The 12622-nt window shown below is 36.0% G+C and overlaps 1 protein-coding gene across 1 annotated transcript in view; it reads right to left on the bottom strand.

The window, feature by feature from the left end:
- PAPSS1 (3'-phosphoadenosine 5'-phosphosulfate synthase 1) overlaps positions 1-12622 on the bottom strand; it is a 118088-nt gene that overhangs the window by 57634 nt on the left and 47832 nt on the right. The window contains exons 6-8 of the mRNA XM_037020213.2: positions 5554-5667; positions 3117-3228; positions 1244-1449 (exon numbers count right to left, since the gene is read on the bottom strand). Of these exons, the coding sequence (XP_036876108.2) occupies positions 1244-1449; positions 3117-3228; positions 5554-5667 (432 nt within the window). The remainder of the gene's footprint in view (positions 1-1243; positions 1450-3116; positions 3229-5553; positions 5668-12622) is intronic.

Genomic DNA, 12622 nt, shown 5'->3' with positions numbered 1-12622 from the left:
CCTAGTCACTGCTTCTCCTGTTCCAGACACCTAGAGTGCGTTTCCCACAGCTCCCTACTATCCAAATCCTACTGGGTCCTCAAGGCTGCAATACCAAGAACCAACTACTCTAAGAAGTCTTGTAAATTACTCTCAACAGAAGTCTAAACAGCACGCACATTTGTAGAGTGATTTAAAGATAAATATCTTCTCCACTGAAGTCATATAAAAAATATTCTCTAATGTTACGGGTTACATAGTATATGAAGAGCTGCCTGTATACCAATACTCCCTCTATGCTGGGGATTGTGGAAGATGGCTCTGAAGCCTCAAATGCTGGATTCACATCAGACCCTCATCCCACCTACTGACTGCATAACTTTGGCCAAGACATTTATCTCCTGTAAGTCTCAATTTCTCCCTGTGGAAGATGGAAATTCTACTTATTCTACAGATTTGCTATGTGGTTCAAAGAATTTACATAAGCATGTTCTGTAAACTAAGCTACTTGTTATAAATACCTGTAAAATTTTAATGCTGAAGGAATGCCTGACATCACTAGTTCAACCTCCTTATTTTCTAAAACAATGTATTTCCCTATTTTTAAAAGTGTATTACTTTTTTCTCCTCCATAAGACAATGACATTTAGCAAGTTGCCAAGATCTAAACAGATGTTATAGAAATTTTCTACATAATAAAGCAACTAAAATTTCACCTAAGTTAGCTTCTTTTAAAAAGTAAAGCATATTTTAAAACAACAAATGATAGAAACTTGACTTCGATGATAATAATACACATAAAATACATAAGGGCCTTTAGGGAGACTAATTATATTTCACTGTTTTCATACCAGAGACACAATGTTCAATTAAAATCCTGGATAAAATCATGCCACTATGGGCTTCCCCAACATCCTGCCCTCACATCCTATCTGAGTACATGCTTAGGGTCTACTCTACCACCAGACAGGGTGCTCCCACTGTATGAAGACTGTGCCTGCCACATATACAGCCCTCGTCCCCAGCACTAGCACCTTGCTCTGTGCCTGGTGTACAGTAGATGCTTAAAAAATATCTGTTGAACAAAATTTATCTGGACCAAAATGACAAGACCATATGTTCATCATACTAATCCAATCTCAATTCTGCAAATTATTACTAATTCTAATGGAATAGGTTAATTACTAACACAAGGTAATGCCCACATTTCAGCACAAAAATTATTGGCAAATCAAGACAAAATGCAGCAAGGTTTGTTCAAGACCTTGATGTAGGGGTGGCTCGTGCATGCTGTTCCCCACTGTCTGGCGCAGCGTTCCTCCTTCCGGTGCTCAAAAAACTCCGGATTGCGAAGAATAGCCACACGGCGGCCCTCATACATCAAGGCAAATGCTGTACAGCCATCCAGCCTCTCTTTATCTTCATGAGTAGCTGTCAGAACTATAGGCACTGACAAGTTAATGACACCCCCTGCAGGGCACAGAAGAACATAAAGCACACAGCTTGGATTACTCAACAGGTCTTAGATCCACCTTGCTCTTCAGTGGACACTCTTCAAATAACGAAAGCTTTATGGTTCGTTCAATTGGTGTTCAATTGGTACCTGGCACAGAAAGTCAGGGAAGAGAATAAGCAGCAACCCCAGAGATTAAAAAAACAGCAAAAATTTAAAACATCAACACTGTGTGCAGCAAGACTTCTCACAAAAATTCATGAAACTGTCTTTGGGGAAAAATTTGGGGGAAAATCACAGAAGTAAAAGGAAACTACTTAACATGGAAGAATGAGCTGGTTCAGCCTCACATCACCAAAAACATACTCAGCACCTCCAATATATAAATAAGACAACTATATTTTATGGCCTTTTCAGGAAAAAATGTAAATCCTTTCTAACAACTATGTTTTGAGTAGCAAGTTAAGTATACTTAGGGTATTTGTGTATCCTTGAGACAAGAAGACAAAAACACCCCCCAATTTTTTTTTTGTCTTGACTTTTAATCAGAATTGAACCAAAGTCAGCTATCACTAGCCAAGAACCAAAGGCTCTTATCGTGGCTCTACTTAAACCAAACTGTGTTCTCAGTGAGACCAACAGCACATTCTCAGTTTCCAAACTTTCAAGCTCTACATTTTTTTTCCTACTCATTGTGCATAAGTGAGAAAAATTAAATGTACTCTCAAATTCATGTGAATCTTATTTACATACCAAATAGAAACCATATTTTTTGGAAATCATGGCAAGCCATCCTTTGGGAAAAAGATGTCAATAAAATCAATGATAACTGCTTGCCTGCTTTACAATTACCACCAGTAGGCAGAGCTTAAAAGGGAAAATTAATAGGTGGATTTGTACCAAACCCAAGACCAAATCACTCCTAAGGAGGCAGTCCACAAAGGCTTTCCCATTAGTTCCAAGAAAGAAAATCAAAAAGTAATATTTAACCCTTTTGTTCTTGTGATTCAGTTTCTTGAGAAGAGTGATTGGGAGTTACCTTTTCTATACCTATTTTACTCCTCAATTAAAAGGAGTCATACGATGAAAGAGTGAGGTAGCAATTTGGTAGGGCTCTGTGACATTTAAAATGTTGTCTTCAATGTTATAAGTTAATCTCACCAACAGTGTACAAAGTTTAAGGTAGTTGAATTACAATTACACCATGCATCTATTTCTTTGCCAATTTGTTTTTTTTATTTTAGTGTTTTGAAAGAATAGAAAGAACCATCCTTTTAACCATTTATTTCAGGACTCCTTGACTTGGACTCCCTGATTCCTCATTACAACACTCGAGCCTGGGCTTCGTTATAGCAAAATTCAATATATATGTGAACTTTTCAGAGAGGCTTTCCATGGTCATCAGCTGGGTATGGCATATGAAAACTGAATTTGATTCTTCCATCCATTTTCAGCCCTAGTCCCCAGGTTTTCCTTCTCCCCTGCAATAAATCACAATTTGGAACACAAAAAATGGAAAACAGACCTCACAGTTCACTTGAAATGTTCAGTACTGATATAACTTAGTCTTAAAATGCTACCTCTAATAAAGATGCTACCACTGCTTTTTATAAATAGTGCCAAAGCCCTGAACCTGTGATTTCTCTCCCACACTCACTACACTAGTGAATGTAAAATGTCTTACCATCCAGCAGACAGGCAAAATGAAGGCACTGCAAGTACTCCCTCTCCCTCATAAAGCCGTTCAGTGGCGTTGCCCAACCTTCTGCCAAAACCTGCACCCACTGCAGGTCCACCTAGTAAACGAGACAGTGCAGGAAAGTTTTCTGTTTCATGTACTTTTGAACAAAAGCAGTAATGAATCTCTAGAAATTTAATTTTGAAAGCAGTGGAAACAAACATCTCAAGAATTATTCTAGATTATACAGATCTAATAAAGATTAAGGGCACTAGGAAAATATGCATTTCTTCTTCATAAATTTAAGTGACATTAGGCTTCTAAGCATTTTGAGTAAGGATAGCATCTCCTTAACTACCAGTTCTCAAACTTGAGTATGTTTTAAGAAACCTTGGGAAAGCTTGTTAAAATGAAGACTGCTCTACCCCCTTAGGGTAATTCTAGGTAAGACTAATTCAATCAGTTTGCTGTGGGGTCCAAGAATTTGTATATTTAACAGGTTCCCAGAAAACGCTAACAATAATAAGTCAGGAAACTACTCTCTGATAACTACTGTCCTAAACTAAAACAAACCTCATATAAAAACATTTACCAAAAAGTCCCTCTATTATAACAAAGAACCCTTCATTTCACAAGGATTCGTTATTTCTTCTTTAAGATTTCTAGCACATCCCATCAGAACATTAAAGAATTGATGGACTTGTATCATTAGTATAACATATATATACATATATGTTGGGATAAACATAGTGTGAAAAGTTGAAGTACAAGGCCACACACTACATAGTAAAAATGCAGCTTACTCTTTATTATTTACTACTATTTTTTCCCAAAATATGTTGGCCAATATATTCCACTGCAAAATCAAATAACTGGTATTCCCCTCCTTCAATTCATAGGAAACATTATATTCCCATCATATTCAACACTGTTTTACATACTTTAAGTTTTACTCATTAACTTTTCCTCCACCTCTAACAGTGAACACTATTTCTATTGGAATCCAATTCTAAATATCTGTTACAGGCTGAATGTCTGTGTCCCCTCAAATGCGTATGTTGAAGCCCTCACCCACAATGTGACTCTGTTTGGAGAGGGGACCTGTGAGGAGGTTAAAATAAATAAGGTTGTAAGGGTGAGGCCTTAATCCAATAGGCCCAGTGTCCTTACAAGAAGAGGAAAAGATGCCAGATCTCACTCTCCATCCCATGATGACAGAGGAAGAGAGCAAATGCTGGCAAGTCAGGAAGAGTCTCACCAGGAACCAAACAGGTCAGCACCTCAAGTCGGACTCTCCTACCTTCAGAACTGTGAGAAAATTAATTTTTGTTGTTTAAGCCATCCATCCAGTCTATTTTTATAGCAGCCCAAGCTAATATCTGATTTAAGATTAATTTCTTAATTACTTTTCATATGGCTGTACAAGAACAAACAACTGTATTAAAGAAGCTACTGTCTTTCTGGGTCATATAGTCTGACTGACCTGGATTCATATTCATTCATTCTCATTCTTTTTCTGTGTGTGTGTGTGTATGGGTGGGTGTGTATTCATTCTATGCAAAGTATGTCAGTGACAAAACCTGTCATTCCTTTGCAACAGCTTCCTCCGTGGCTCTGCTCTCCGACTCCCCCTCATTGCTCCCTGCAGCATGTCTTGGTTTCTGCTCACACAAAGCATGCCAAATACTAATGTATTCCTAGGGATGTGAGTAGTATGGATTTGAGTAACTACTCTAAGTGTCTTTCTCCAAGTCCAGAAGTTTCTTGGTTGTTTTTTTGTCCTCCTCTTTCTCCTTAGTTTCAGATTTGGAACTTCCTTGGGTGTCCTGGATTTTTACTACACCAAAAGAAAGGCTGGGAAATTCAACACCTGGTCAAGGTTCTTAATCTCTTCATTTTTTAAGTGTACCTATATGATAAAATGTTACATTCTCTAAGATTTGAAAACAATAAATTATAGTTTCTACTGTCACCATATCTAATTTAACTCAACAGTTTCTTGTTGGGAAAAACACCTAATGATTATCATTAGAGCTAAGATATAGAACAAAGTTATTCTTATCAGTGTAGGAAAGATTCAGGGTTTTAGTAGGGGACTAGGAAACACTTGAAAGAAAAATTGTTCAATTATTATATTTAGTATTTTTTTAATCTTTTAGAACCCATTTTTTCTGATAAGCCTACAAATCTTAAACCATCTTTGTTCTTTGCTATTTCAAAATAAATAGATATTATGACTAAAAGCACATCAAAGCCATGGTAATTTGGGAATATGTTTTCACAAATTAAATACAAGTCCCATATCTCTGGAAATTATGATAAAAACCAAATACCCTCCTGATCACCACCACACATATGCTCAAAAACAGAATCATAAATATTACAGACTAATGACTGTACATAAGGCTAAATGACTTGGTTTGAAAAACAACAAAGCACTTACTTTACTAATTTTCAATGCAGGTAATGTTTCCGCATCTGTTTTTGCCAAATGAAGTTTATTTTCTGGCACATATAATTCTTTTACTTCATAAGAAGCATCCACAGGTACAATATCCTGTTTAACAACAAAAGTACAAATTTAATGTTTGATTCAATGATTTAGAGTTCACCAAAGGGTATCTTAATGAAGAAAAACAACATTTCAACATGAGACTTTAAAAAGGAAGTTTAAAGCGGGCTTTAAATGCTGTGCCTCCCCAATCAATGTTCCTAATGTCAGCTGGTCTACTATCAAGCCAATAACATACCACATACAAGAAGTCACTAAGCATAATGTCCCATTATATAATAAAAAGAAATAAATTCCTATAATGCACCAGTTACGTCACATCAAATTCAGGCAACTGCAAAGAGGTGGCATCAAAGAAGAGGTAATGATAAAAAGAATCTGGACACAAACAAAACCACTCTAAACATAATCACTATTATCTTTAAGGTGTCATCAAACCATTTTTTCATGAGTATCTTTATCACTGGTGTCACCAAAACCACCTTTACAGGCATGCAACACAGTTCTCCAGAGTATCAGCTTTCCTCGCACCATGGTCTGAGAAATAGCATTTTTGGATCCCATGTGAAATGCAGTCTGAAAGTTATATACTAATTCCAAGTACTCATTTATACATTTATACAAGAGTGGATGGTGATTTTTTTTGCCCATTTATCCTAAAAGTATGTATTTGTGATTACCACACCACAGCCACTTACACACTGTCCATTAAGTGAGTTTTACAAGGCTTGTTCACAACACTTGCCATACCCCTAGGAATAATTACTAAATGTGTTCAATACTTTTTTTTTAAACTACCAGGCACTAATTAATAAGCATACAAAATTGGCACTGATTAAGGGCTCTCTATACGTGTGTCTCGTCCAAGCAATACTTTCTCATTCAAGAATGAGAAGACAAGCCACAGACTGGGAGAAACTATTTGCAAAAGGTATACCTGAAAAAGGACTGTTATCCAAATATACAGAGAATTTTTAAATCTCAATAATAAGAAAATAACTAGATTAAAATATGGGCTGAAAACCTGACAAGACACAACAAAGAAGATATACAGATGAAAAATAATGATATGAAATGATACTCCACATCATATGTCATCAGATAAATGAAAATTAAAATAAAATACCACTATATACTTATCAGAATGACCAAAATTCAAAACACGAACAATAGCAAATGCTGGTGAGGATGTGGAACAACAGGAACTCTCATTCATCACTTGTGGAAATGTAAACTGATATAGACATTTTGAGAAACAGTTTGGTGATTTCTTACAAAACCTAAACATAATTTTACCACATGATCCAGCAACTATACTCTCTGGTATTTACCCAAATGAGCTGAAACTTGATATCCACACAAAACCTACACAGATGTTTACACAAGTTTAATTCATGATTGCCAAAACTTAGAAGCAACCAAAATGTCCTTCAGTAGATTAATGATAAAAACTGGTTCATCCGGAGAATGGAGTATTATTCAGCACTAAGAAGAAATGAGCTACCAGGCCATGAAAAGACATGAAAGAGCCTTAAATGCATATTACTAAATGAAAGAACCCCACCTGAAAATGCTATATAGATTCCAACTATATGACATTCTGGAAAAGGTAAAACTACAAAGATAATAAAAAGATCAGTACTTATTAGGTTTTGGGAGTTGGGGGATAAACAGGCAGAGCATGGGATTTTTAGGGCAGTGAAAACTATTCCGTATGATACTAAAAACAGTGGATAAGTATCATTATACATTTGTCAAAACCCGCAGAACATACAGCACTAATGTAAATCATGAATTTTGGGTGATGATATGTCAGTGCAGGTTCACCGACTGTAATGAAATGTCCCACTCTGGTGCAGGATGTTGGTAATAGGACAGATTATGCACGAGCCAAATGGGAACTCATTCTGTATGCTTCCCATTCGGTTTTGCTATGAACCTAATACTGCTCTGAAAAATAAAGTCCATTAAAAAAATGCATAACAACAACAAAAAGTAATTCAAATTAAATATCAATGGAAGAACCAGATCTTTAAGGACGTTCTCTACCATTTATCATGAGGAATAAGTTAAGGAAGAAACTTCAACTTATATTTGGACTAATATTAAAATCTGCAAGAGAAAAAAAAATGGAGTCAGATATGTGTATCAGTGCTAAATGGCCTCATGAAAGGCCTGTAAGCCACTGCTTAAGCAGCCCCAATGGGTTCTGAGAATCCATAAAGAATTACTCTCTCACATTTCTCCTCAAAGAAGCAACAAATAAGACACAGTTTGGCATTGGCTAAATCATGTGCCAAAACCAGGTCTGTCTTACCTGGTTAATTCAAGGCCTCTGATCTTTCTCGTAATAAACCCAAGAATAAATTAGAGTAAACATGAAGGAAAAGAAAAATAAAATAATAAAAGTTAAAAACAGAAAATAAAGAAGCAGCACTGGCTACAATACCAAGTTCAGTTTGATTGCTCCAGGAATGCAGATATGAAGGGGATATTCTGAAGCCCCTTTGTCCCTTATACATCCCATGGCTCCCAAGAGGAAAGTGGAGAAGCGTGTTTGTGAAGCATTAACCCTCCACACCACAGGGCACTGCATGGACCTTCCAGACCTTCTGCAATTAAGCTGCCAGCAGGCCCCCATGGCAGAAGGCTCTGTATGGTGTTTACTGAGAGTAAACACTACAGGAGGACATGCAGTATTTAAAGGACAATGGTGAAGGAGGAAAAAGCTTCTACCAGATGCTTGTATTTTCTCTTTCTAGATGTAAATACCATAAAACCTTGTATTAATGCAGCAGAATATTTCTAATGAGCCCAAGCTAAAGAGGGCATGTCTTCAATTTTGACAAGGGGGTCAAAGAAATGATATGTAAACATACACAATTTATACATAATACTTGATTTTACTGTGTACCTGAAGAGGAAATCACACATAGAAAGGACTCTTTTCACTGTGTTAGTTCTATCTCAATAAAACTGGAAAAGAAAAAAACAAAAGACTGCTTAAACTCTATCAAGAGAAACAGCATAAAGTAGTCTGCTCTGTACTTTCTAATTCCAGGAATTATTTCTAATACATTTATCTTCAATTATAAAATAGCAGTAAAGAGAATTGAGAATTGAGAAAAACAAAACACCCTATATATGGCTATCATTGTCATTTTTATATATTCCCCTCCAACTGTTCTTCACCCAAGGCCAACTGGTAGTTTTACCAGACTACACAAAGCTTACTACTCCACAGCTAGAAAAAAGAAATTTAGAATCAACTTTTCCTGAAAGAATAATATGACATACTTTAAGCAAACTGCACACACACCCTACATGTTCAATTCGCTTCTTGGGTATGTAAAGCTCTCAAAGATGTCTTAGGACATACTCATTTTTCCAGCTGCAAAATAAAGAATTGAAATCTTCCACACTGGGAATAAATGCTAAACTTAAGTTACAGAAAACGTCAGGCATTCATTAGGACTTTTATGAGGAAGAACATGATAAAGTTTCACAAAATAGACTTAAGTATTTACATTAATCACAAAACATTAAGAACATCTTCAAAAGCAAAGAGATACAAGAAAGCAACAGGGTTCTATAGGTTCGTTATTCCTGATTATTTGAAAATAAGATCTGAGTTCAAATTCTAACAGTGCAACCTTGAGCAGGTTACCTAACATCTCTGAACTTGTCTCCTCCTCAGTTGCTTAAAATATATATACGCGCATATATATTACAGGGCTGTTGTGAAATAAACAAAATTTCTGAACTACAAGGACTAACATTAACTAGATGCTTATATACATACCATCATTGTCCTATGGGCTTTATATAAATTAATTCCATTTAGTCTTCATGTAATCCTACCGATGAAGGTAGAAATATCCTCCTTTAAGAGAGGAGAGTGTAACTCATCAGATGTTAATAACTGGGCCCTAATCCCTGCCATACCATCTTTCATTGCACTTAAAACACAATAATACTCCATAACTACTAATTATAGTGTGCTTGCTACATTCCAGCAGCTGTGCTAAGCACTCTACATACAGTAACTCATAGACTCCTTGGGGCAATTCTGAGACAGGTGTTATTAGTATTTCCTATTTCCCAGGGGAAAGAATGAAAGCCAGAAAAATTAGGTTATCTTATACAAGGTCGTATAGTAAACTGGGATTCCAACTGAGTTCCCAGTACTATTTTCCTCCATAAAAATCCCTGTTATTTTTTCTCCCATGAAAACTAAGTCATGAAACATTTTGTCATGAAAAGTGTCCTTAGTTTATTTTCATGAGTTTATTAAACATTTACAATTCCCAGAGTTTCTGGTCAGCATGTGATCTGTGTTTATAAAGTTCTAGGCAAAAAGTAAAGATATATGACATTTTAGTTAGGCCTAAACATTTCCATTAAGGATAAATGAATGATTTTCATCCGACTTTTCCAAACCCTATCACTGTGAATAAATTGAAAACCTCCATGTTCACCACTTTGGACCCCTTATGCCTTCAAAAATCAGAATCCACAACTGGGAACATATGACATTAGGGACTCCAGGGAACAGAAGAATTTCACTGATACGAATAACTCTACATAAAGCTTTCTTTGTCATCTCTGAAGCCTGCATTACCGTAAGGATGGGATACCTTATTTTATGTTGTGGTGGGGCTGACTACTCTCCCTCTCCCCCATGTTTACTGTAGGTAACTATCAACAATCTTGAAGGGCCAGAGGAGAGCATCCAACAGATTACTCTTTTGCTCTTTCCTGGATACAACAGGGCATTTTTAACTGATTTCCAAAGCCAGCATCACTAGATTCTGCTGACAAATGCGGATGAACAGCAACAGCGCACGCTGCCCACCATGGTGCTCCAGGCACACAGCTGGGTCTGTGCTCCTTGTCTCCACCCTGAAATCACCCCTTTCCAGAATGTCACGATACTGGTGGGACACTCACATATGTGAAACTACACCCTCTGAAGAGATCTTCAAAGAACTGTGAACAAACAAATGTTTCAATATATCACATCTAGTTTCCTTCCAACCATACCTAAGTCAAAAAACAAATATACAAATAATTTTAGAGCAAATCTAAGTGTCTCCAAGAAAACTGGTTTGTACATGAAAGAATATTATCTATAAGCCCAACCAAATTAGTTTTTTAATGTTTTGTTCTCTAATAAAACCAAAGCTTTAAGATGAATGCATTTTTAGTGATGTGCTGCATTTATGCATGAACATATAGCTATAATCACTGTCTTTTCAAGAAAAGAGATTTTTTCCCTTTTTTGTGTCAAAGTAATTTTCTCATGACAAGCATTTCATAAAATTCTTCCCTTTTTACAATTTGCATAACAATATTTTTAAATGAATTTAGCCTCACAACTTAGATACAAAATTCTTCTAATGCCTAACCAATGCCAAAATAAAAGTTCAAGAGGTTGTTACTGTTTTTTTCTCTCCTAAAAAGATGCACAAAGTGAGTATTCTTGGAATTAACAGAAACATAACAGCATGAATAAAGAGAAACATGGAACATTTGCTCAGAAGAAGTGAGTTCTATGTAGAGTCTATGTGCAGGGAGAAGAGGACTCTCTATCAGGAATAAATAAAGAATTTAACACATTCTGCTGACAAATCTTTTCAGTTTCCAAAACACAACTAAACATTTAAAGGAGCAAAATCACCTCAAAGTGAGACAAGATCTGTGGACAGCAAAACATGAAGTCCCTGCCACATGAGCTATCCATCTTATTTGGGATCCATTAGGATTTCCATATATATGGTCAGCTATTAGAAAACAATGAGTTATTCTTCAATCTGTACATATAAAACCCTTTATTTCAAGAAATTTCCTTTAAACAAAGATGGAGCACAAAGTAGACCAGAAACAAGTGTTTCCACACCTAAACCCCTGACCCCCAATCTTAAGAGCTCCACTCACCCAGCACTTAAGGGTAAGGAGGCATGGGGGTGCTTCTACAAGTCCTGTGCAGAGGGGGTCAGTAAACAACTCACATGCTGAAGTAGGTCTAGAACTGTTTAAGTGTTACAAATGTTTAAATATTAATTTAATTTTAAAATGTAACATGGATACAAGTTTTTTTTTTGCTCAACTGACTAAATGCAATCTAAGATCTAACAAATGTTGTATTCATATCTTTGTTCAAAGGGACAATTGTTTTTATCTGGAAACTGGTAGGATGAACAACATTCACTCCCCGAAAATAGTAGTTCTTGCCTTCTCTTTTTAATCTTCCTAAAGAACTGTGAACATGTTAATAAACATAGAGATTCTATCTTTTAGTTTTCCTTTAAGTATTTCTGCACTTTCTTCCTGAGCCAAATCTGCTCAGCAGATTTGAGCACTAGAGCTCATTTCATATTTTATGTAACTATTAAATTTCTATTATCTAAACTACATGCATCCAAAGCATGAATACCAAACGACATTCTGGCAACACTTTAAAACTGAGCTGCAAAGTCAGGTTTTTATGTGCAGTATAAACTCCATTTAGAGCACTAAACCACCATTTCATAAAAAGACAAACCTTTAAATAATTTATAGCGCTAGTAAATCTAGAGTCCCTAGTAGACTTAAAAACAGTATTTAAAATATCACTTTAGATTAAAACCAGCAGCAAGAAGCCTACTTCCTTATGTCATAAGACACCAAGTTAAACTGCAATACCAGCAGGCCATCTAGTGACCATTCAAGGGTGAGGGAAAAAAATGAAATCCAAAAATCCCCAATATGTTTTCAGCATCTTCTATTTTCTTGAATTAAAATATGCCAACTAAAGCACATCAAGAAAATAAAGGTGCTCTGAAAATTATTGAGAAATTATTTATATAAATGACCACATACCCTAATTATATTACATAGGCCAGATTGAAGGAAAAATAAAACAATCCAGAGAGGACACAGGATATGTGACACCAAAACACCCATCGTCCTAAGATACCCATTGTTCAGCACACTAAAAACATTTTCTTGGACAGTGAAA

Source organism: Manis javanica, chromosome 5 (genome assembly GCF_040802235.1).
Source record: "Manis javanica isolate MJ-LG chromosome 5, MJ_LKY, whole genome shotgun sequence".
Lineage (NCBI taxonomy): Eukaryota > Metazoa > Chordata > Mammalia > Pholidota > Manidae > Manis > Manis javanica.
This window is presented reverse-complemented; position numbering and strand designations above follow the sequence as displayed.